This window comes from Somniosus microcephalus, chromosome 1 (assembly GCF_052327205.1).
Source record: "Somniosus microcephalus isolate GS21.2 chromosome 1, FLI_Smic_1.0, whole genome shotgun sequence".
In the NCBI taxonomy this organism is placed as follows: Eukaryota; Metazoa; Chordata; class Chondrichthyes; order Squaliformes; family Somniosidae; genus Somniosus; species Somniosus microcephalus.
Genome location: NC_140987.1, coordinates 152,067,456 through 152,094,321, shown reverse-complemented (window position 1 = coordinate 152,094,321; position 26,866 = coordinate 152,067,456). Strand labels below are relative to the sequence as shown.

At 47.3% G+C, this 26,866-nt stretch overlaps 1 protein-coding gene across 2 annotated transcripts in view; it reads left to right on the top strand.

The window, feature by feature from the left end:
* LOC147124416 (zinc finger protein 475-like) overlaps positions 1-26,866 on the top strand; it is a 122,686-nt gene that overhangs the window by 54,226 nt on the left and 41,594 nt on the right. The window contains exons 1-2 of one of the 2 annotated variants that reach the window (XM_085986871.1): positions 23,307-23,338; positions 24,451-25,285. The exons of the other annotated variant lie outside the window; for it this stretch is intronic. Coding sequence (XP_085842997.1) covers positions 24,932-25,285 — 354 coding nt within the window. The 5' untranslated portion in view covers positions 23,307-23,338; positions 24,451-24,931. Of the gene's footprint in view, positions 1-23,306; positions 23,339-24,450; positions 25,286-26,866 lie in introns of those variants that run through there. 2 annotated transcript variants of the gene reach the window in all.

Here is a 26,866-nt window from a genome sequence, read left to right as displayed (position 1 = left end):
ACCAGGATTAGCGCCCCAAACGCGGCTATACCGAATTTCTAGGCCATATATGTGTTAGTGATTCCGGGTGTCACTCAGGGATTTCTCGTGCCAAGCTTGGAGCGATGAGTTTAATACATTGTTTAGCTAAAAATAATAAATTGAAATTATATTTTGACTACATTAAAGTTCATGAAGTTAACTCTCTGCATTTTAAATTCTACCAAACTAACACTCATTATTAGCTATGCTGTTGCTATTATAAAATATCATAATTTACAGTAATTTAGATATGTGCAGAAATATTATCCTTTTGCCTTGCACTCTCAATCTTGCACCGTTGTCATACCTAGGTAGAACCATTAGTGTATGGGGAAGCCACCTTTAAACACATCTTTTGTATGTTCACAGGATCACAGAATTGCTACTGATGAGGAAATCCATTTAGCTCATCTTATCACATTGAACCAAAAAAGACTCTGGAGTAAAGTTGGGATGTTTAGCAGCTAATCTGGCCTAGTCCCTTTAAGGCCACTGCTCAATTACTCTCTCTGAGCAGATGCTCTAAATAAGTAAATTCAGGTAATCCAGCTGCTTGTAAATTTTAGACTCTAGATCAGAACAATCCAACTATTTTTCTCTCTTTTCAATATTGTATTGCATCTATAAACTGAATCTCAAGTAGCTCCATTTCAAAGCGCATTTAATCAAAGTTGAAAACTTATTTTTACACATTTGGGTTTGCTGTAGATATTTTATCAAGTTCAGTGGTGTCAGTCACTCCTGGAAGTGGTCCAAGTATCTTAATCTTATGGGAGTTGACTCACTACTTGCCAAATAGCATTGGTTGAGGTTGTAACAATAGCATCCCTATGTGGAATGAATCAGATATTCGTGTCTTTCTATGTTAGAGGCATTTCTAACTTAAATTATTTGAAAAAAACATTTGCAACTTACCCATAAGCATCATTGCTAGCCGTCTGCTTTTTGGGTAGACCTTGCCACTCCATGGGGGCGGGCTTTAAAGATTTAAATGCCCCACATTTTCTTTTCTCATGCTCTATTGCTAGTGGGCGCTATATTCAAACAGTATTGTGGGGATCACATACAGCTCAATACAGCAAATTTTCCTACTTCATGCAGGCATACTTACCACAGGCTGTACAGGAGGCATAATTGCCGGGAATTTTGGAGTAGCCCGAGATCCTGCCAGTCACGCCCCCGATATTGGCCTCAGTGTGGAGGGGAGATGGGTGCAAGAAGGAATTAGAAATTCTACCTCAAAAAGGAACAGAATTTCTAGGCTTTAACTCTAATATTTATTGGATTTTTAAAAAAATTATATAATAAAGGTAATCCACCAGCTCTGGACAGCAGCAGTTCACCAAAGGCTCAGGATTGGGCCTTGCGCCTAGAGATTGGACAGCAAATTTGAACACAGCTGCAAGCCTGAGAGAGGCCTTCTTACTGCTGCTGGAGATCTTCAGTCTGTGCTTGGTGGAGATCTTCAGTCTGTGCTTGGTGTGCTTGTCTTTTTTGGCGCTCCATAGGCACTCCCTCACACGGGAAAATGAGGCAGAAATACCTTTTCCATAATAATGCTGGACTTTTTTTCCATATTAATACTGAACCTGTGCTTATTGCAGGCACAGGTCCAGCGCCGCTCCCTTGGAAGCCCCAGAAATGCTATGGTAATGTAAAGTGTGTGGAAAACTAGCAAAATTGGTACCTGCCTCTATTTCATCACCATTGCAATGGGAAACAGATGGTCCTGGGGTGGTGGGGGGGGGGGTGGTGGGGGTCAGGAAAATCTGCCTCTATATTTTTTTAGACCCTCAGACAACTGACAGAACTATTAGTGACATGGTTTAAATTAACTGTTAAATAATATTCTATTAAAACAACAAGGCCTAGAAACTGAACTACAATACGAAAGTTGCCGGTGTCACCGCGGCCGCTGAAAATGGTCACGCCAGTAGGAGAGAAAAATTCATGCTGGGGTCTAAAGATGTTTAGCTCAGTGCTAACTCATCATGTAACGCCCTCCTGGTGCAGGCATTGGTAGCGAAGTTGCCATCTAGAAACGGCGTTCCATCTTCCAACAGCCTCTGGAAGCGAGGCAGTGAGTTCGCTAGGCATTATGCACCATTAAAAGGACAATGCATTAAAATGGCAATGCCTTCTGAACTGATAAAAAATGCAGTCCAGCCCTTACAGCTCTACTGCCTTTAAAAAAAAATTAACATTTGAAAAAACATTCCCAAATGGGAGTCTTCAACTCTTAAAGCTGAATTCCCTTCCACACCTAAAAAATGGGCAAAATGCTTCAGCACTAACACAAATGGCTTAGCAAGCCAGGGAAGGGGCGCCCAGGGTCTCACACGCAGCACATCAGCTTTGTGCAGCGGGTCAACACTGCAAGAGAGGTCCTCTATCCACAGGGACCAGGAGGCCCTCCAGAAAAAATGATGTGGAACCAGATCGCCAAGCCATCACTGCCGCCCCCACCACCTGGCTCCAGTGGTTGACCAAGAAGAAGCAGAGGAGATTGAAGAAAATGATTGATTTGACACTCCCAGCCACCAGCTCCTCAAGGTTAACCAGCAAGGCCATCTGCAGTGTCCCCCACTGAAAATCAGCAGTCTTCCACCAGCCATGCTGCAGCGACTGGTGTAGCACTGTGTAACATGTGAGATGTGAACTCTGTTTCTCTCTCGACGGATGTTGCCTGACCTGCTATTTGCAGCATTTTCTTTCTTCTCAGAGGCCTTCCTTTACCATTCGAGGCCTTGCAAGTGTCCAGTAGCACTCTCTGTACACTTAAACATGTATTGCAGCAACCCATTACTTCAATAAAATCAAAAAAATCCAGTCCAAACGCTTAAATGCAAACTTACCTGAAAGATGTGTGTGTACATTTAAGAGGTGCTGACAGCTCTGTGAGTCTGCTGAACGCTGGGTTTTCATGGCAAGCTTGGGACTCAGCACTGAACTTAGCGCTAAGGTTTGCCGAGGTGACGTTAATCGGCGTACATGTCACCTCTCCCTAATTTAAAGTTGCAGGGCCATCGCTCTTACCGGCAGCGCTGCCGGACTTCGGAAAATGGCAGACGCTGCGGGGCCCACCACCAGCTGGCAAAAGAGCACGGCAGCCGTCTTTTCACTACATTTTGCCGGTAACGGGTGGCGTAAAGCCCCCGAATTTTTAGCCCCAAGGTTTTTAAATTAGCATATTATATTACAGATTTCATTTTATATTTATTTGATTTGTACATTTTTCTGGTAGAAACAATACATTATAGGGCTGATAGTGTGATACCCTGCGCCCGTAGCGCTGATGCACATCAGGCACCAGTTCCCTACATTATGGGCCGCAAAAACCTGAGATCTGCTCAGCCCTCCATTCATCCAATGTGCTATTTAGCACCTCCAAAGCACCTATGACTCATTGTGGCCCTGAATTCAATGCAAATTACCGTGATGTGGTTTCTGCCACATCCACCCACTAGTTAGCACTTTCACAGGACTGATGAAGTACAACAGAGCACATAAGTTCTGGCCACCAATGGCATGGATTTTCCACTTTTGTGCTTGCATGTTAAATAATCACCTGGGTGGAGGATATTCAGGAAAATCATGTGGGGAGGATTGCACACCAGCAATAGAGCCTACTCACTACTTCCTGGTCTGTAGATGAAAAGTTCTTAAAACTGTAATGTCCCTCACTATTGCAAGTGACAAGGAAGGTTATGTTTTTTGTTGCCCTTTTGTATGTTTCCTTGTTTTTTAGGTTAGTTCTCAGTTTACTGGTTACTTTTGCTTATATTTTTGGGTTTGCACCTACCATTCAAGAAGTTGTCCTATGCCTGAGGTGGGCATTCCTTTGGAAATTCCCCCTGTCCCCAGGGTTTGCATTGGAAGTGAGCTCAGCAAACTCGCTCCTACCCAGTGAGGCAGGTGTACAGTAAACATAACTGTTACTTAGCCAAGTCCAAGAAGCGCCATCTTTGCTGCTTACACTTCACAAGGGAGGCATTATTGGAGCTGTGGCAGCTCCTGCAATCAGGTCTCCAAGTTTTGGCACCAGTTGGAATGGCTTTGCCGGTGACCCTGAAAGTTACTACTGCATTGAACTTGCATGCCACTGGCTCATTTCAAACTGCCTTATCAGTCAAAGATCAGACAGTCTTCAGTGCACCACTGCATACATCAGGCTTTCGATGCACTGTCTGCCAGGGCAAAAACTTTCATCATTTTCGTAAGGACAACAACCAGTAACAAAAGAGAGCTCTTCACTTTTTCAGTGCGGCTGTGAGGTGAAAGCCTTGCATCATCTCGTACTACAGCCAGGAAACACAATGGGAAGGAGCATTTATTGTCATCGGCAAGAAATTCTGTAAAGCACATTTCACCAACTAAAATATTTCCAGAGGTGAGGTGAGAGCGACTGTCCTTGACATCAAGGCAGCATCGATATAAAGGGATCAAGGGATATGGGGATAGTGCAGGAAAGTGGAGATGAGGTAGAAGATCAGCCATGATCTTACTGAATGGTGGAGCAGGCTTGAAGGGCCAAATGGCCTACTCCTGCTCCTATTTCTTATGTTCTTACATTGACCGAATGTGGCATCAAGGAGCTCTAGTAAAATTGAAGTCAATGGGAATCGGGAAAAACTCTCTACTGGCTGCAGCCATACCTAGCACAAAGGAAGATGGTTGTGGTGTTCCTCAGATAATGAAGCACTCCATACCCACATGCAACAAGACCCGGACAATATTAAGGCTTGGGCTGATAAGTGGCAAGTAACATTTGCGCCACACAAGTGCCAGGCAATGACTATCTCCCACAAGTGAGTGTCTAAACACTGCCCCTTGACATTCAATGGCATTACCATCGCCGAATCCCCCAACATCGACATCCTGGGGGTCACCATTGACCAGAAATGTAACTGGACCAGCTACATAAATACTGTGGCTACAAGAGCATGTAAGAGGCTGGGTATTTTGTGGTGAGTGTCTCACCTCCTGACTCGCCAAAGCCTTTCCACCATCTACAAGGCACAAGTAAGGAGTGTGATGGAATACTCTCCACTTGCCTGGATGAGTGCAGCTCCAACAATACTCAAGCAGCTCAATACCATCCAGGACAAAGCAGCCCACTTGATTGGCACCCCATCCACCACCTTAAACATTCACTCCCTCCACCACCAGCGCATTGTGGCTGCAGTGTGTACCATCTACAAGATGCACTGCAGCAACTCGCCAAGGCTTCTTCGGCAGCACCTCCCAAGCCCGTGACCTCTACCAACTAGAAGGACACGGGCAGCAGGTGCATGGGAACACCATTACCTCCAAGTTCCCCTCCAAGTCACACACCATTCTGACTTGGAAATATATCGCCGTTCCTTCATCGTCACTGGGTCAAAATCCTGGAACTTCCTCCCTAACAGCACTATGGGAATACCTTCACCACGCAGACTGCAACGGTTCAAGAAGGTGGCTCACCACCACCTTCTCAATGGCAATTAGGGATGGGCAATAAATGCTGGTCTTGCCAGTGATGCCCACATCCCATGAATGTATAAAAAAATGTTGGTCTGGGTTTACTGCTGGCAGACTGTCAGAGTGTGTGGCATATTGATAGAGGGAGCAAGAAAAGCAACAATGACAGGTACTAGGCTGGAGATGCAGGTTGCCCACCTGCATGAACCTTTCCTATTGGGTCTATAGAGTGTCTCCCCACAATCTCCCAGGTTAATTCCTCCAGGTGGGTTAGGGGTTTACATTGGATATGCTGCTGCCAGTTGCTACCCTCTCCTTTTTGTTGTGGGATTCTTATTCCAGCAATTATAAAGACACTAGTAAAGTGCTGACTCTTTCATGAGCCCTGCTCTTGCTGTGCAACTGGCCACTCTGCCTCCCAAAACAAGAATCCTAAAACATGCAACATGCAAGCAGGTGTTAGTGGAGTCTTTTACAGATGTACCCACCATCACTGAAAGGCGGATGGTGCAACATTCATAAACAAAGGCTGCCTTGTGATAGTTGAAGATAGTCCAAAGAGATCCCTAGTGATGAGTATGCATCACATGTGAGGTTGCAGGAGGCTCAGGTGAAAGTGCACATTGTTGTCATGCAATACCAGAGCACAGGAAAGAGTTAAATTCAGCAGACACTAATGCTGTCAAATTTTTTTGAGGTGCTAAAGTTCTTCTGTATTTGCAAAGAGGACATCCTGAGTGTAGAAGCTGCATCTACCTGCTGTCTTTTGTGGAGGGTGTTGTGGTAAACCACTGTTATTGTTTTCATTGTTGTTCGCTACTGTTATCGTTATTGCACATTGTTACCTCTTGCTACTCACTGTGTACCAATGCATGCCTCAGCTGGCTCCGCCTACATGACCTGGTATAAAGGTGACTGCCCGGCAACCCACTTCCTTCTTGGAACCAGTCGTCCACGAGAGGCATGCTCTGTTCTTTAGTTAATAAAAACCTTTTCATTACTTTCCTAATTCATCGCCTTTTATGGAGTAATTGATAAGCGTATCAATTTTATTAACTAAAAGTGAAATGTCCGGAACTGAGCAGCAACAACAGCAGGCGTTGCTGCGAGCCCTCAGACCTCAGCATGCCTGGACCTCGACCCCCAAGCGGCGGGTTCATCTACCAATTTCGAACACTGGCTGAGCTGCTTTGAATCCTTCCTAGAAGCCTCCGCCGTGACATCGGAGGAGAACAAATTAAAAGTCCTGACCGCCCAGGTGAGCCCTCAAGTATATACACTCATCCGGGACGCTACTACGTACACGGCGGCTCTCGACCTGCTAAAAGGGCAATACACTCGCCCAGTGAATACGATTTACGCCAGACACCTCCTGGGATCCCGCAGGCAGCAACCGGGGGAATCGGTAGAGGCATTTTTACGGGCGTTACAGACGCTCTGCAGGGACTGCGACTGTAAGGCGGTAACGGCTGCGGCGCACGCGGAGGGACTTACCTGTGATGCCTTCGTTAAGGGCCTCCAGTCCGACTACTCCCGGCAGAGACTGCTCGAAAGCAAGGAGCTCGACCTGAAGACGGCCGTAGCCCTCGCGCTCTCACTAGATGCGGCCCACCGAAACCTCGAAGCATACGCACGTAACGGGGCTGCGCCATGGTCATCGCGACCTTGGGACATGGGACCGCCGCCCCCGGTACCAACTACTGCAACGATGTCCCGTAACCAGGCCCAAAAATGCTATTTCTGTGGCCAGTTAAAACACCCCAGAGCGTGCTGCCCGGCGAAGACCGCTACCTGCTCTGGCTGCGGGAAGAAAGGCCATTACGCCAACGCCTGCAGAGGGAAACCTGCGAACGCCAGCAGCGCCGCGTGTGAACCGTGGGGGCAGCCATCTTCTCCGCCATTTTGTGCACCTCCGGCCGCGTGGGGATCGGAATCATGGCCGCCGCCATTTTGCCCTCCGCACTCAACCGCCAATTTGTCTCCGGACTCGACCACCGTCTCGTCGGACGACCTTATCAGTTCACTCGGCCATACACTGGCCTCCGTTACGCTGGATCAAGCCCTCCCTCATCATCTGTCCAGGTCCATGATGGATATTACGGTAAACGGCCGCGCCACTACTTGCCTGTTTGACAGCGGGAGCACGGAGAGTTTTATTCACCCCGACACGGTGCGTAGCCACTCCCTCACGGTCCTGCCAACGCACCATCGGATTTCTATGGCGTCCAAGTCCCATTCAACGGACGTCGGCGGCTACTGTGTGGTGACCCTTTCGGTTAGGGGCACTGTGTGGTAAACCACTGTTTGTATTCCTGTTTGTCCTGTTTGTATTCCACTGTGTACATGCCTGGACATGCCTCGGCTGACTCCTCCCACAGGTCCTAGTATAAAGGTGACTGCTCCCCAGCCCTTCGTATCCTGGACTTAGATCATCGGGAGGCGGACTCATCCACCAAGTTTACTCACTGGCTTAAGTGTTTCGAAAAATTCCTGACCGCCTCCGAAGCAATCAAATCGGACGAGGACAAACTGGATGTCCTGACCTCCAAAGTGAACCACCGAGTGTACTCGGTCATCCAAGACGCGACCTCGTACGCGGATGCTATCAAGCTCCTCAAGGACCAGTACACGCGCCCAGTGAACGAAGTGTACGCCAGGCACCTCCTGGGGAGTCGTAAACAACAACCTGGGGAATCGACCGTGGAATACCTTCAGGCACTGTCTGTGCTTGGCCGGGCCTGTGGTTGTAAGGATGTAAAGGCCGCCGTGTACACAGAGGAACTTATCCGGGACGCTTTTGTAGCGGGCCACAGATCCAATTACACCCGACAGCGACTGTTGGAGCAGAGTAACCTCGACCTCAACAAGGCCTCTGAACTCGCACTATCGTTGGATGCAGCCTACCAGGGCATGGATGCCTACTCCTCTGCACCGTGGACGCCGCGGGGAATGACAGCCTGGGACACGGTAGGACCGCCTCATAGCGCCGTGCCACCCCAGCCACACCCCAACAACGGCCCAACTACCGCAGCAGTGTCCCAAGGCCAGACAGCAGTGCCCCAAGGCCAGAAATGCTACTTCTGTGGCCAGGCAAAACACCCCAGAGCGCGCTGCCCGGCGAAAAACGCGATCTGCTCGGGCTGCGGGAAGAAGGGACACTACGCTAGCGTCTGCAGGGCCAAAGCCACCCCGAACCCCAGCAGCGCCGCGTGTGGGCCATGCGGGCCGCCATTTTGGACCTCCCCGGCCGTGTGCGAATCACCGGTACAGCAGCCATTTTGGACGCCTCCAGCCACATGGGGATCATGGACGCCGCCATCTTGGACGACAGCCGGGACGCAGCAGGCCCCCGACACCGCCTCATCTGATGCCCGCAGCGACACACCGACCCCTACGCTGGCATCCGTTACACTGGACCAAGCGAGACCGCACCAACTGGCCAGTTCCACAATGGACATTAAGGTAAATGGTCACGATACAATCTGCCTTTTTGACTCTGGGAGCACGGAGAGCTTCATCCACCCCGACACGGTGCGGCGTTGCTCTCTCCCAGTCCTGCCTGCGCAACAGCGGATTTCTATGGCCTCCGAGTCCCAGTCGGCGGACATCGGCGGCTACTGCGTGGTGACACTCGTAGTAGACGGGACCGTGTACGATCATTTTAAACTTCTGGTCCTGCCTGACCTCTGCGCTGCCGTCCTGCTGGGGTTAGATTTTCAGTGCCACCTTAAAAGTGTTACGATGGCGTACGGTGGACCCCTACCCCCACTCACAGTCCGCAGCCAGCAGCTTCCAAATTGCCCGCCGCGCACCAGGTGCAACCTCTCCACACTCAGAGTCACCCCCCCACCACTGTTTGCTAACCTCACCCCCGACTGTAAGCCCATCGCCACAAAGAGCAGGCGATACAGTGCCGGGGACAGGGTTTTCATTAAAACCGAAGTGGAGCGGCTCCTGAAAGAAGGGATTATTGAGGGCAGCACCAGCCCCTGGCGAGCCCAGGTTGTGGTCGTTAAGACCAGCGAGAAGCAGCGCCTGGTCATCGACTACAGCCAGACAATAAATCGCTACACCCTGCTGGACGCCTACCCACTCCCCCGTATAGCTGATATGGTCAACCAGATCGCGCAGTACCGCGTCTTCTCGACCATTGACCTGAAATCAGCGTACCACCAGCTCCCCATCCGCCCTGAGGACCGCCAGTACACTGCCTTTGAGGCAAACGGCCGCCTCTATCACTTCCTTAGGGTTCCCTTTGGCGTCACCAACGGGGTCTCCATCTTCCAAAGGGAGATGGACCGGATGGTAGATCAAAATGCGTTGCACACTGAATATAACATTTTTAAACTTCTTGTCCTGCCCCGTCTTTGCGCTGCCGTTCTGCTAGGGTTGGATTTTCAGTGCCACCTCAAAAGTGTCACATTGGCATACGGTGGACCCCTTCCCCCACTCACAGTCTGCAACCAACAGCTTTTAAATCGCCCGCCGTGCACCACTTGCAGCCTTTCCACACTCAAAATCCCCCCCCCTTGTTCGCTAACCTCACCCGTGACTGTAAACCCATCGCTACCAAGAGCAGGCGGTACAGCGCCGGGGACAGAGCTTTTATTAGCGCTGAGGTGGAGCGACTCCTGAAGGAGGGCATTATCGAAGGGAGCACCAGCCCATGGCGAGCCCAGGTTGTAGTCGCTAAGACCGCCAATAAACGCCGCCTGGTCATCGACTACAGCCAAACCATAAACCGGTACACCCAGCTGGACGCATACCCCCTTCCCCGCATATCTGATATGGTCAATCAGATTGCGCAATACAGGGTATTCTCCACCATTGACCTTAAGTCAGCATACCACCAACTCCCTATCTGCCACGAGGACCGCCAGTATACTGCCTTCGAGGCAAATGGCCGCCTCTACCACTTCCTTAGGGTCCCCTTCGGCGTCACCAACGGGGTCTCGGTCTTCCAAAGGGAGATGGACCGGATGGTTGACCAGAACGCGCTGCAGGCCACCTTTCCCTATCTGGATAACGTCACCATCTGCGGCCACGACCAGCAGGACCATGACGTTAATCTAGCGAAATTCCTCCGTACGGCCCAGCGGCTGAATCTAACATACAATAAAGAGAAATGTATGCTTCACACCACGCGCCTTGCCATCCTCGGCTGTGTAGCGGAGAACGGAGTCATCGGGCCCGACCCCGACAGAATGCGCCCCCTTATGGAGCTCCCCCTCCCCCACTGCCTAAAAGCACTGAAGAGATGCCTGGGGTTTTTCTCTTACTATGCTCAGTGGGTGCCCAACTATGCGGACAAAGCCAGACCCCTCATCAAGTCCACCTCCTTCCCCCTGACATCAGAGGCGGGTGCTGCCTTCACTCTTATCAAGAGTGATATTGCGAAGGCCACAATGCACGCAGTGGATGAGTCCATCCCTTTCCAAATGGAGAGCGATGCATCCGACTTCGCTCTAGCTGCAACCCTTAACCAGGCGGGGAGACCCGTGGCCTTTTTCTCAAGGACCCTCCAGGGCCCCGAGATTCGACACTCCTCTGTCGAAAAGGAGGCCCAGGCTATTGTGGAAGCGGTGCGACACTGGAGGCATTACCTGGCCGGAAAACGATTTACCCTTCTCACTGACCAGCGTTCAGTTGCTTTTATGTTCAATAATAAGCAGAGGGGCAAAATCAAGAACGACAAGATCTTGAGGTGGAGAGTTGAACTTTCCACCTACAATTACGATATCTTGTACCGGCCCGGGAAACTCAATGAGCCCCCAGATGCTCTATCACGAGGTACATGCGCCAACACGCAAGTTGATAGACTGCGGACCCTCCACAATGACCTCTGCCACCCCGGGGTCACCAGATTCTGCCACTTCATTAAGTCCCGCAACCTGCCCTACTCCATCGAGGAGGTCAGAACTATGACCAGGAACTGCCAAATCTGTGCCGAATGCAAACCGCATTTTTATAGGCCAGGCAGAGCAAGCCTGATCAAGGCCACTCGCCCCTTCGAGCGCTTGAGCATCGACTTTAAGGGGCCCCTCCCTTCCTCTGACCGCAACGTGTACTTCCTCAACATTGTTGATGAGTACTCCCGTTTCCCGTTTGCCATCCCTTGCCCAGACATGACCAGTACCACGGTCATCAAATGTCTGAATGACCTCTTCGCCTTGTTCGGGTTCCCCAGCTATATACATAGCGACCGGGGCTCATCTTTCATGAGCGACGAACTTCATCAGTACCTGCTCGCGAGAGGTATTGCTATGAGCAGGACCACCAGCTACAACCCCCGGGGGAATGGCCAGGTGGAAAGAGAGAACGCGACGGTTTGGAAGGCCGTCCTCTTAGCCTTAAAATCTAAGGGCCTTCCGACCTCTCGCTGGCAGGAGGCCCTCCCTGCGGCGCTCCACTCCATCCGGTCACTGCTTTGTACTGCCACTAATGCCACCCCTCATGAGCAAATGTTCATTTTCCCCAGGAAGTCCACATCGGGAACCTCGCTACCGACATGGCTGACTTCTCCTGGGCCCGTCCTACTGCGGAGGCACGTGAGGACCCATAAAATGGACCCCCTGGTCGAGAGGGTGAACCTCCTACACGCCAACCCCCAGTATGCCTACGTGGCATACCCAGACGGGCAGGAGGACACGGTCTCCATACGAGACCTCGCACCCTCGGGCGCCCCTGAATCACCACCGTTATTATCCACCACTTCTCCCAACCCAACCCCTGTAGACGGCATGCCGGAGCCCCAGGACCCTTCGTCGACCACTCAGACACCAGACTCGACGTTGGATACTGCAGCACCGCCGCCGCTGCTACGACGATCAGGATGGCATACAAGGCCTCCTGATAGACTTACCTACACGAACATTTAGTACACTTCACCCCGCCGGACTCAATTTTAAACAAGGGGTGAATGTGGTAAACCACTGTTATTGTTTTCATTGTTGTTCACTACTGTTATCGTTATTGCACATTGTTACCTCTTGCTACTCACTGTGTACCAATGCATGCCTCAGCTGGCTCCGCCTACATGACCTGGTATAAAGGTGGCTGCCCGGCAACCCACTTCCTTCTTGGAACCAGTCGTCCACGAGAGGCATGCTCTGTTCTTTAGTTAATAAAAACCTTTTCATTACTTTCCTAATTCATCGCCTTTTATGGAGTAATTGATAGAAGATAGTCCAAAGAGATCCCTAGTGATGAGTATGCATCACATGTGAGGTTGCAGGAGGCTCAGGTGAAAGTGCACATTGTTGTCATGCAATACCAGAGCACAGGAAAGAGTTAAATTCAGCAGACACTAATGCTGTCAAATTTTTTTGAGGTGCTAAAGTTCTTCTGTATTTGCAAAGAGGACATCCTGAGTGTAGAAGCTGCATCTACCTGCTGTCTTTTGTGGAGAGTGTCTCTCCAAATTAAAAATAACAACCATCCTTTGCTACCTCTCTCTGAGCATAACTTTGACAGCCCTGTCCCTGAGCCATTGCAGTCTCCTTCCAAAAATCCAGCAGAAACAACTGACAACTGTTCACTTTAACAACAAAGGAAGTGGATATCCTGCTCCTCTTGGACTCATAGAAACATAGAAACATAGAAGATAGGAGCAGGAGTAGGCCATTCGGTCCCTCGAGCCAATGCGATCATGGCTGATCATCTAAATTCAGTACCCGGTCCCTGCTTTCTCCCCGTATCCCTTGATCCCTTTAGCCTTAAGAAATATATCCAACTCCTTCTTGAATATATTTAATGAACTGGCCTCCACTGCCTTCTGTGGTAGAGAGTTCCATAGGTTCACCACACCCTGGGTGAAGAAATTCCTCCTCATTTCTGTCCTAAATGGCCTACTCTTTATCCTTAGACTGTGTCCCCTGGTTCTGGACTCCCCGACCATCGGGAACATCCTTCCTGCATCTAGTCTGTCCAGCCCTGTCAGAATTTTATAAGTTTCAATGAGATCCCCTCTCATTCTTCTAAATTCCAGCGAGTACAAGCCCAATTGACCCAATCTCTCCTCATACGTCATTCCTGCCATCCCAAGTATCAGCCTGGTGAATCTTCGCTGAACCCCTTCCATGGCAAGAACATCCTTCCTCAGATAAGGCGACCAAAACTGCACACAATACTCAAGATGAGGTCTCACCAAGGCCCTGTACAACTGTAGCAAGACATCCTTGTTCCTGTGCTCAAACCCTCTCGCTATGAAGACCAACATACCATTTGCCTTCTTAACCGCCTGCTGCACCTGCATGCTTTCCTTCAGCGACTGGTGCACAAGGACACCCAGGTCTTGTTGCACTTCCCCTTTTCCCAATCTATTGTCATTCAGATAATAATCTGCCTTCCTGTTTTTGCCACCAAAGTAGACAACCTCACATTTCTCCATGCTTTATTGCATCTGCCATGTTTCTGCCCAATCACCCAACATGTCCAAATCATCCTGGAGTTTCTCGACATCCTCCTCACAGCACACATGCCCACCCAGCTTTGTGTCATCTGCAAATTTGGAGATATAACATCTAGTTCCCTTGTCTAGATCATTAATATATATTGTGAATAGCTGGGGTGCAAGGACCGATCCCAACGGTACCCCACTAGTCACTGCCTGCCACTCGGAAAAAGACCCGTTTATTCCAACTCTTTGCTTTCTGTCTGCCAACCAGTTCTCTATCCAAGTCAATACCTTGCCCCCAATACCATGTGCCTTAACTTTACACACTAATCTCTTATGCGGGACCTTATCGAAGGCCTTCTGAAAGTCCAGATACACCACATCCACTGGTTCTCCCTTATCTATTTTACCAGTTACATCCTCAAAAAATTCCAGTAGATTAGTCAAGCACGATTTACCTTTTGTGAATCCATGTTGACTTTGTCCGATCCTGTCACTGTTTTCCAAGTGCTCTGCTATTACATCTTTTAGAATGGACTCTAGCATTTTCCCCACTACCGATGTCAGGCTTACCGGTCTGTAATTCCCCGTTTTCTCTCTACCACCTTTTTTGAATAGTGGGGTAACATTAGCTACCCTCCAATCCATGGGTACTGTTCCAGATTCCATCGAATGTTGGAAGATGATCAGCAATGCATCTACTATTTCTAGGGCCACTTTCTTAAGTACCCTAGGATGTAGATTATCAGGCCCTGGGGATTTATCGGCCTTCAATCCCATCAATTTCCCTAACACCATTTCCTTACAAATACTGCTTTCTTTCAGTTCCTCCCTTTCATCAGACCCTATGTTCCCTGGCATCTCTGAGAGGTTATTTGTGTCCTCCTTTGTGAAGACAGAACCAAAATATGTATTTAGTTGGTCTGCCATTTCTTTGTTCCCCATTATAAATTCCCGATTCTGACTGCAAGGGACCTACGCTTGACTTCACCAATCTTTTTCTCTTCACATATCTATAAAAGCTTTTACAGTCAGTTTTTATGTTCCCTGAAAGCTTACTCTCATATTCTATTTTCCCCTTCTTAATTAATCCCTTTGTTCTCCTTTGTTGAATCCTAAATTGCTATATTGTTGGTACCTATATGCACCATGACAACTGGCTGTTCACCCTCCCCTTCCAAAATGTTCTGCAGCCGCTCCGAGACATCTTTGACCCTTGCACCAGGGAGGCAACACACCATTCTGAGTCTCATTTGCGGCCGCAGAAACGCCTATCTATTCCCCTTACAATAGAATCCCCTATTGCTATAGTTCTACCGCTTTTTCCTCCCGTCCTGTGCAGCAGAGCCACCCCTGGTGCCAGGAAGTTGGCTGCTGCTGCCTTCCTCTGATAAGCCATCCCCCCCAACAGTACTCAAAATGGTGTATCTGTTTGAGAGGGGGATGTCCACAGGGGACCCCTGCACTACCTGCCTGCGCCTAGTACTCTGCCTGTTGGTCACCCCTTCCCTTTCTGCCTGTCCAACCTCTACCTGCGGTGTGTCCAGCTCCCTAAACGTGCTATTCACGACGTCCTCAGCATCGCGAATGCTCCAGTATGCATCCAATCACAGCTCCAGCGCCGCAATGCGGTCTGTCAGTAGCTGCAGCTGGATACACTTCCTGCACACATAGTTGTCAGGGACACAGGAAGTGTTCCTGAGTTCCCACATTTCGTAGGAGGAGCATACCACATGGCCGGGCTGTCCTGCCATGACTTACCCTTTAATTAATTGAAATTAAATTAAATCAAATCAATCCCACCAATTACACTACAGTTAAATGGTTAACCAACAGTCCCCGCTACACCAGAGTGACTCCACTCTCCCAGCATATTTTACAATCACAATCAGTGCTGAGATTACTGAAATAACAACAGAAAATGCTGGAAATACTCAGCAGGCCAGGCAGCATCCGTGGAGAGACAAACAGAGTTAACATTTTAGGTCTGGGACCCTTCATCAGAACTGGAAGAAGCTGGAGATGTAACAGATATTAAGCAGGTGCAGAGATGGGCGGGGGGTTAGGAGGGGAGGAAGGAGTAGAAAGAACATCCTGTACTTTTGTAAGAGGCAGGAAAGATAAAATGTTGCAAATGGGAATGGCAAAAATCATACTGCATGAAAAATGGGGGCAGGGATAATTATCTGAAATTGTTGAACTCAATGTTGAGTCCGGCAGGCTGCAAAGTGCCCAATCGAAAGATGAGGTGCTGTTCCTCGAGCTTACGTTGAGCTTCATTGGAACAATGCAATAGCCCGAGGACAGAGAGATCAGAGTGGGAGTGAAGCGGTGAATTAAAGTGACAGGCGACCGGAAGCTCAGGGTCACCCGTACGGACTGAACGGAGGTGTTCTGCAAAGCGGTCGCCCAATCTGCGTTTGGTCTCCCCAATGTAGAGGAGACCGCATCGTGAGCAGCGAATACAGTATATTAAATTGCAAGAAGTACAAGTAAATCGCTGTTTCACCTGGAAGGGGTGTTTGGGGCCCTGGACAGTGGGAAGGGAGGAGGTAAAAGGGCATGTGTTGCATCTCCTGCGCTTGCACGGGAAGGTGCCAGGTGAAGGAGCAGGGCTGTTGGGGGTGATTGAGGAGTGGACCAGGGTGTTGCGGAGGGAGCGGTCCCTTCGGAATGCTGAAAGGGGAGTTGAGGGGAAGATGTGTTTGGTGGTGGGATCACGTTGGAGGTGGCGGAAATGGCGGAGGATGATCCGTTGAATGTGGAGGCTGGTGGGGTGAAAGGTGAGGACAAGGGGAACCCTATCGTGGTTCTGGGAGGGAGGGGCAGGGGTGAGAGCAGAAATGCGGGAAATAGAACTGACATGGTCAAGGGCCGTGTCAACCACGGTAGAGGGGAATCCTCGGTTGAGGAAAAAGGAAGAGATGTCAGAAGCACTAGTATGGAAGGTGGCATCGTCAGAACAGACGCGGCGGAGACGGAGAAACTGGGAGAATGGAATAGAGTCCTTACAGGAAGCGGGGTGGGAGGAAGTGTAGTCCAGGTAGCTGTGGGAGTCGGTGGGCTTGTAGTGGATGTTTCTTGAAAGCCGATTGCCAGAAATGGAGATGGAGAAGTCAAGGAAGGGAAGGGAAGAGTCGGAGATGGACCATGTGAAGGTGAGGACAGGGTGGAAATTGGAAGTAAAGTGAATGAACTTATCCAGTTCAGGGCGAGAGCAGGAAATGGCACCAATACAGTCATTGATGTACCGGAAAAAGAGGTGAGGGAGGGGACCCGAGTAGGACTGGAACAAATAATGTTCCACATATCCCATGAACAGGCAGGCATAGCTAGGGCCCATGCGGGTTCCCATAGCAACACCTTTAATTTGGAGGAAGTGAGTGGAGTCAAAGGAGAAGTTGTTCAATGTGAGAACAAGTTCAGCCAGGCGGAGGAGGGTGGTGGTGGATGGGGACTGATTGGGCCTCTGTTCAAGGAAGAAACGGAGCGCCTGAAGGCCGTCCTGGTGGGGGATGGAGGTGTAGAGGGATTGGACGTTCATAGTGAAAAGGAGACGGTTGGGGCCAGGAAACTGGAAACTGTTAAAGTGACGGAGGGTGTCGGAAGAGTCGCGAATGTAGGTGGGAAGAGACTGGACAAGGGGAGAGAAAATAGAGTCGAGATAGGAAGAGATAAGTTCCGTGGGGCAAGAACAGGCTGAAACGATGGGTCTACTAGGGTAGTCCTGTTTGTGGATCTTGGGAAGGAGGTAGAAGCGGGCTGTGCGGACTTGGGGGACGATGAGGTTGGCAGCCATGGAGGGAAGATCTCCGGAGATGAGGTCAGTGACACACTTGGAAACAATGGCTTGATGTTTGCTAGTGGGGTCATGGTCCAGCTGGAGGTAGGAGGAGGTGTTGAAGAGTTGGCGTTCAGCTTCTGCACGGTAGAGGTTGGTTCGCCAAACAACAGCAGCACCACCCTTATCAGCAGGTTTAATGATAATGTTAGGGTTGGATCGGAGAGAATGGAGTGCTGCAAGTTCAGAGGGAGTTAGGTTGGAGTGAGTGAGGGGAGCAGAGAAATGGAGACGGCCGATGTCACGTCGGCAGTTAGCAATGAAAAGATCTAGAGAGGGTAGAAGGCCAGAGGGAGGGGTCCAAGTAGAATGAGAATTTAGAAAGCGGGAGAAAGGATCAGCCGTGCGGGGAGAAGACTCCTGTCCAAAGAAGTGGGCACGGAGACGAAGGCGACGGAAGAAGAGCTCAGCATCGTGCCGAGCTCGAAATTCATTCAGATGGGGGCGTAAAGGGATGAAGCTCAGGCCTTTGTTGAGGACTGAACGTTACTGAATACTTACTTAAATAAGACCGGGAATTCCTCTTCACGCACCTGCAATGCAAACATAAAATTGGCCCCATAATTTTTTCTGTGTTTCGATGTCTTACTGCATGTAATCATGATTAACAGATGGCTATTGGATATACAGAAGATGCTAATTGCATTGTTGTAAAGTTTTGGAAATCCGTCACTGAACATTTGAACACACAAATATACAAACAATATGAAAATGAAGGACAGGGAAAGACCAGCTGGTCCACTGAGCCAGTCCTATATTGTCATCCCCATCCTTCTGCCCCCACCCACCATCCATATAGTCTCTTGGAAGAGGTAAAAATCTTCGGCCAATTAGGAAAAAACTCTGGGAAATCCCTCTCTAATTCCAAAGGCGATCAAACAAGTACCAGGAGACTGTGCTGATTGGGAGACACTCCCAATACCCAGCTACCTTCTATTTGAGATTATGTCTCCACACTCAGGAACTCATCCAGCTCCCTTTTGAATGCTTGCAGTGAATCCGCATTCAGTACCTGTGACAGAAACTAGTTTCAGAAGTTGATGACCCTTTGTGAAAAGAAGTACCTTCTAATATCTAACCTAGTTCAATGTTTACACTCATGTTCCCTGGTCCTCCCTAATCTGTCTGGCTCGCATGTCTACATGGACTAAGTCTAGTCCTTTCATTATTTTAAGGACCTCAATCAAATCTCCTTGAAGTCTATGCTTTTCTAGAGTAAAAAGCTCCTGCTCTCTAAGCTTATTGTAATAATTGAGGGCTTTTAAACTAGGTATCAATGGAGTGGCCTTCCTCTGAAACTTTTCCAAAGAATGGGAATGTTTGAGCTCACAGGTGGCATTCCAGTTGTAGGATCATTCCAGGTCAAAGGCAACACTCAGCAAAAAGCCCAATTTTTTTCCCTGTAACAATCTTGACCTATTTTACTTTGTTGATCTCAAGTACTTCTGAAGAGAAAGGAGGCAAATGGAAAAGTTTGAGAAAGATGAGCCGGTTTATGAATAGTGACTAACTGCTGCCTTCAATATCAATACTGACCACTGAGTAGCGCTATTGTCTTTTAATGTATCATGAATGAATGGATTTGGAAATGGTGTCCATTTAATTTAAGCATCTATCTATTTTAAGCATCTATCAATATACCTATCTATCTATCTCTTGTTTTATAAGTAGGCATTTTTGAAGTCACAATGATGTTATTAGCCACAATATCATTCTGTGTGGACAACATATGCTTATAGCTGGCAGAAAATAGTTTCTATCACTACTACAGCTATTGGGCCTTCTGGTGGTAAGTATTATTTTAGTATTTACTCTTGTGGTTTTCAGGCATGTTAACATGATGAATACCGCAAGCTTATAGAGTAGGAAAGAACATCTAAACCTACAATGAAGTATGGGCCAAATGGAAAAAAAAGCTTTTTCTTAAATTCACATTTGATTGCTATATAAATAAATAGCTGAAGTCCTGCCCAACTGAGGCCATGACTCCCACCATAACCACGATGAAGAATGTTGGTAACCAGTTTTCTTGCATTTTTTTGCCAATTTTCTCCCTCTGCTAAAGAAGCTGGGTATAATTACATCAATGCGGGCAGTCCCTTCACTCAAGTAGCCATTCTTCACGTGTGAGCCTAGGCATTGACTGTTGGCAGGCTGTTCATTCTGGGGGAAGTGGTCATCAGAGCTAAGCTCAATTCTGGTCTTACCCAATATCCACACGTGCACTTTTCAGTAAAAGTCATAAATAATATAGGAAAGTAAACTATCCTTGTTCATCTAATCAACATCACCTATGCCAGGAGTTAACATTCAGGACATTTTTGAGGGGTGACTTCAGAAGCCTTAAGCTGAACAATGAAGACTTGATTTTGTGAAGCTTCACCTGCAGTGGGTGGAAGTTACAAATTCAGACACACAAACATACACAACCGATTAGCTGCCCATTTCCCACCAGGCAGGAAAAGTTTAAAACGACCCCTCTTGATTAGGACCAGATCAGTGCTAGAGAGGTGGAAACCCATTTGGAGGGATTCCAGCAGAGGGTACAGGAGAATGGACAGGACCTTGGAGGTAACTACATATTCAATGACTTCAGACAGGAAAGGGAGGTTGGACTTGGGGTAGTTGTTGGCAAGGGTAAAGAAGTCAACTTTTGAGGAGGGGTGTGATGAAGGAGGTTTCAAAAGGACAGCGGATAGTGCTTGAGGAGTATGGGTTATACTCCAATTAGTTCATTATGTGTGCTAATAGAGAATATTTGGCTATATTCCTTCAGGAGCCCACCATGCTATGTAATATACAATCGACAAAATTCACTCCTACTATGTCCAAACCTTCAACACTGGCTGGTATTATTAAGTTTGGTATCAATCAGTATCAGATAAATGAAATCCATAGTGCCGAATAGTAATACCGTATATGTAAAGAAGCATGTTTCCTGTCCAAGACCCTAGTACTGGTCAGCAACATGGACTTCTTTTATCCAATCTCCTTGGTACTAAACTTCTCAATAAAAAGCATTATTCTCTCAGTGCTGACCTCATTAGCACCAAGTTGCAGTTTTTTCCCCCAGCACTATCTGCAGTGCCAAACAGCACCAAGGTCACCATATGCTATAACATTCTGGACCACACACAGCAGCCAAGCCACAGTTGATATCCTGTAACACACTGTTTCTGCCACTAAATTGCCCAAAAGATAAAGGTTCATCATAACTTCTTTGCTTTTGTACTCTATGGCTCTTTTTATGAAGCCCAGGATCCCATATACTTTTTTAACTGCTTTCTCAACCTGCCCTGCCACCTTCAATGATTTGTGCACATATATCCCCAGGTCTCTCTGTTCATGCACCCCCTTCAGGATTGTACTCTTTAGTTTATATTGCCTCTCCTCATTCTTCCTACCAAATTGTATCACTTTAAACTTTTCTGCATTAAATTTCATCTGCCACATGTCCGCCCATTTCACCAGCCTGTCTATGTATTCTTGAAGTCTATCACTATCCTCCTCACTGTTCACTATACTTCCAAGTTTTGTGTCATCTGCAAATTTTGAAATTGTGCCCTGTACATCCACATCTAAGTCATTAATATATATCAAGAAAAGCAGTGGTCCTAGAACCGACCCCTGGGGAACACCACTGCATACCTTCCTCCAGTCCAAAAAACAACCATTCCCCACTACTCTCTGTTTCCTGTCACTTAGCCAATTTCGTATCCATGCTGCCACTGTCCCTTTTATTCCATGGGCTTCAACTTTGCTGGCAAGCCTATTATGTTATCTCATCAAAAAACTCAATCAAGTTAGTTAAACATGATTTGCCTTTAACAAATCCGTGCTGGCTTTCCTTAATTAATTCACACTTGTCCAAGTGATTGTTAATTTTGTCCCCGATTATCGTTTCTAAAGCTTCCCCACGACCGAGTTTAAACTGATTGGCCTGTAGTTGCTTGGTTTATCCTTACACCCTTTTTTGAACAAGGGTGTAACATTTGCAATTCTCCAGTCCTCTGGCACCCCTCCTGTATCTAAGGAGGATTGGAAGATTATGGCCAGTACCTCTGCGATTTCCACCTTAAGTTCCCTCAGCATCCTAGGATGCATCCCATCCGGCCCTGGTGACTTATCTATTATAAGTACAGCCAGCCTTTCTAGTACCTCCTCTTTTACTATGGGCTGGATTTTATCAATGGGGATGCATTGGGGGTGGGACTGCTGGTTGTTGGGTTTCAGTCCCGCCCCCAATGACGTCCAGCCAACCCACGCTATTTTCCCTTGATTGACCTTGTTAAGCCTGCCCTGCGGGCTTAGCAGGCCAATTAAGGGAAAGCCAGTGACAGAGGATGTCAGTGTATGACGTTTCATCTGTCAAAAATTTTTGACAGATGAAATGAAAGCGTTTGATAGCTTTGAGAAGCTGTCAAACACTGACAATCTCTGTTCTATGGTGAGTCCTTGTACTGAAGACTCACCAAACCTCTTTCTTTAGCAGAAATCAGATGGCAGTTGCATCGGAGAATGCAGCAGCCATTCTGTCATCTCTGCTGTTGAGATGAGGCACCTCCAGATCCCAAAGGGTTGAAGCCTGCAGGAAGAAACAAAGGTAAGGAAACTTTTTCTAACACTTTTCACTCACCTCCCATAATTACCTCTCCACACTTGCACCCATCACTCACCTCCACAGCGCACTTTTCGATCCCTCTCACCCCCGCAGACCCACTGCTCGCCTCGCTGACTCTGGCGGAGTTTCCCGATGTCGGGAAGCCCGTACTCGTGTTGGAAAAATGGGGATAAGCCTCTTAACAGGCAGTTAATTGGCTGTAATCCCCTTCCCGCCTCGAGGAGACGGGTCCCTGTGCGAGTCGGGGACCCGCCTCCCGGGAAGATGGCATGGAGGCGGGTTGGGAGTGGGGTTGGTACCTGCTCCCAGTTTCTGCCATTTTTCCAACAGTCCCATCTCCCCAGGGCTGGCAAAATTCCCCCCTTTTGACTTTGGCAGCATCTTCTTCTTTGGTGAAGACAGATGGAAAGTACTCATTTAATACCTCAGCCATGCCCTTTGCCTCCATGCATAGGTCTCCTTTTTGGTCCCTAATCAGCTCCACCCCTTCTCTTACTACCAGTTTACTATTTATATACCTATAGAAGACTTTTGAATTCTCTTTTATGTTAGCTGCCAATCTATTCCCATACTCCCTCTCTGCCCATCTTATTTTCTTTTTCACTTCCCCTCTGAACTTTCTATGTAACGATTTGACTCAGTTAAGGTCCAATCTATTGGTAAACAAGGATCTTGTCTTCAGACAAAGTAACCATATTAAGTTCCCCAGCCTCTGAGAGGAGGTATCTTCCTTTTTCTTTATCCTGCCCACACTGCTTGTAACCATGTGGATGGACATTCTCTATTGTGTCGATTGTGTTGCTGGGGAACGGCGAAGGCATCGAACATTGCCCTGGAGGCCACAATCGTTGCCGTGGCGGCAGTGGAACGCTGGCTCTTTGTGACAGGTGAACCCTGCTGATGCGATCCAGTGCCAGTCTTAACCCCGAATCCACGGTTCAGTGATGGGACGCATGGGGTGGGGGGGGGGGGAATGGCTGCAAGATGACGGTGGTGTAAGGTCAGTAAACTGCGTCAATTATAAGTAAAACATTGAGGGCGTCTGCTGACAACAACGTAGGCAATAGCGGGTTCTCACCCTACCCACTAAACCCTAATCTTAACCACTAACCGAACCCCTAACCAGTACCTCTAACCATATCACTAGTCCTCGCCCCAACGCTAACCCCTAACCCTAACCAGTAACCCTAAATCGAAACTAAACTGCACAGTTTTAACAGCATGGTGCAAGGCCGGCTGTAGTGCTCAGAGTCACTCCGACGCCATCGCTGATGCAGGCAGGCCGCCTTATCAATAGTCACTCCGCTTTGGATTAGCCCAGATGGCGTAGGCAGAAACCTATCACCACGTTTAAAAGTCTCTGAACCAAACTACTGAGAAATCTGCACCTGTAGAATTTCACACTGGGGTAAAACTTCATTTAGCTTCATTCTCAGGCTCAGAATAGCCGGCGCACTGCCTGCGTGCAGCAGAGGCCTGAGGCCCACCCAAATTTAAGCCCCAGGCCTCACTGCAGCATCATCGGCGCGTTTCTCGAAGCAGCTCGTACCTCCTCCTATTGAAGTCTCCAATTCTTCCATCTTTATTACCCACTACAAATTCTGATACAGCAACGCTTGGCAAATTATCTAAGTACAAATGATCAACTTCCAGTATGTGCAAACTGTGAAAAAATCTTGGATGCTCCTAAAATAAGACAATTGCTAGTTGGTCTTCGGTTAAATCGAGGGCGGGGCCGACAGCGGCTCTTAGGAATGTTCCGACATGAAGTTCATCGCTCAGCGACCTCAAAGGTGTTGGAATTTCAGACCTAACATTTCTTCCAATCAATTGTGAGCAAGACTAGAAAATTAATTCATATGAAATATATATATAGCGAGCTGTGGTATCTTGATGAGGCTGAATTTGAAATATGTTTCCTGTTGATAATTAAAATGTTGATTAACGTTTTTTTATTTTCATCGACTGACAATATGTTGTAGTTTTCTCAAAAATAATTATTTAAATATTATACTTAAACAGTACTATAAATAGTATATACTCTATGTGGTGATGGTTATTGTTTCTCAATAATGCAACTATTTAATTGAACACAGACTGTCTCTTTCTCAGACATTCTCTTATGAAGCTTCAGATACTTTTTATGCACTAAAAATTCTGATACAGCAACGCTTGGCAAATTAGTCTTAAGTACAAAAGATCAACTTCCAGCATGTGCGATCTGTGAAAAAATATTCTTGCGATTTCCCCATCCATGAACACAGCTATAGAAGGAAGCAATCAATTGAAATGAGGTTTATCCAAGATAAGCCATAGAAACATTCCAAATTTTTCATCAGGTGGACCATAAGTAACGCAATAAACTTACCTCCATACCCATTTACAAGACCAACATCTAGAACTATTCATGTGTAAGCTCAAATCATATAGTCATCATCCACTGGACAGTCATTTGTTTAACATATTGGGTATCTACACCAAATCTGACATCTAGTTCTCGAGAATGAAAGGAACAATTGTACAGCCGAAAAGAAAACACCTTCTACAGCAGTAGTTCAATAACTTAAGATTAAAGGATTTGAAAAATTTAGCTATGTCAAAACTCTTGAGAGTGTGCTATATCTGTGGTAAGCAATTTGGATTACATTCAATTACTGTACATGAGCCTCGGTGCCTGGAGAAATGGCGCATTGAGAATGAGAAATTACCAGCGCACCAAAGAAGGCCAGAACCAAGAAAACCAGAGGCTGTTAAAACTCATGGTTCGTACGATGCTAATGCTTCAAATGCAGCAGCATTCGCAAGGGCAAATGCCCAGCTTATTCCCTGTGAAAACTGTGGTCGAACATTCCTACCTGATCGACTTTCTGTACACCAGAGAAGCTGTCAGCCAAACGATGGAGGCACATCATCCAAAGCACCTCAGTCAAGTACAGCTTACAGTTCTGTAAGTGTTTGAATACCTTTTCTAACAAGTACTTCACATGTACAGTCTAGTCAATGAGAGAGCAAAAAAAGGGAGCAGTGCACAGAAAGCCAGAATCAGAGGACTAGATTGCTTGAGAAGAGACATAAAGCTGGAGGAGATTGTAAATACAGGGTGGGCAAAGACCACAGACAGATTTGAAGATGAGGCTTTTAAATTCAATGTCTTGATGGACAGGGTGCCAGTGTAGCTTGGCAGGGACAGGAGTGATGGGCAAATGGAACTTAATATGGCACAGAATGCAGGCAGTGGAGTTTAGGATGAATTGGGATGAACTCCAAAATCTGGTGAGGAGAGCATTTGAGAAATTGGAGTCAATTTTCATGTACTGATGTATGCCATTTCTAAAAGATTAAGAACTGATGCACTGGATGCAGATTTGGATGGGTTTCGGGTACAGTTTAGCGGTGAGAGTGGAAAATTGTGCGTCAGGGAAATTTAAATGGTTGGGACAGTTAAAAGGAAGTGTCACAGTAGGAGGTAACAATTCTGCAGGCATTTGAAGGCTTCAAAACATATCTCAACCCATTAGCAACCTTTTCCAAGATTTAAGGGGCAGGGGACTAAGAAATGATAGACAAAATTAAAGGGAACGGAAACACAATGGGCAGGTACGAATCTGCAGGCAAATCACAGAACCACCTAGCACACAACCTTCTCTTTGAAGCTGCTGAAATCAAGGTAGTGTTGAATAAAGTGGTTTCAAAGAGGATCACCCTCTGTACCATTCCATATTAAAATGAGTTAAACTGTCTGTACAGCAATGCACATAGTGTCCATAATAAAACGGGAGAACTGGAGGCAATAATACGCTGCGAGGAGCCAGATATAGTAGGGATTACTGAGATGGCTACAGAAAAATCAGGACTGGGAATTAAAGCTTGCAGGGTATAATATATTTAGAAAAGATAGAGAGGAAAAAGGGGTAGATGGAGTAGCTGTACATATTAGGGATAACATAAAGGCAGTAGAAAAAAGCGATGCAACCATCAGTAAGACAGAAATAGAATCCATGTGGATAGAGATAAAAAATAATAAAGGATCAATCACACTAATAGGGGTAGTCTACAGACAACCTAATAATGGAAGGGAGGTGGCGTAAGAAATATGGAAACAAACTAGGGAAATAAGTAAAAAACATAGAATAATAATCATTAGGATTTCAACTACCCGGAAATTAGTTGGCCAGAAGAGATAGGTAAAGGGGATAAGGGAATGGAGATTCTTCAATACATACAGGACTCCTTTCTAACCCAGTATATAAGAAACCCAACAAGGGAGGATTCACTGCTAGATTGAGTAATGGGGAATGAACCAGTGCATATAAGAGAAGTAAAATTAGGGGAACATCTAGGCAATAGTGACCATAATATAATACAGTTTAAGATTGAGAAGGATATAAGTATGACAAAGACCAGTGTAATAGATTGTGGAAAAGCTGATTTTGAGGGGCTGAGGATAGAACGTGGGAAAATAAAATGGACGCATTGGCAAACAATGATGTAGAACAGCAATGGGAAACATTTAAAATGGTGTTCCAAC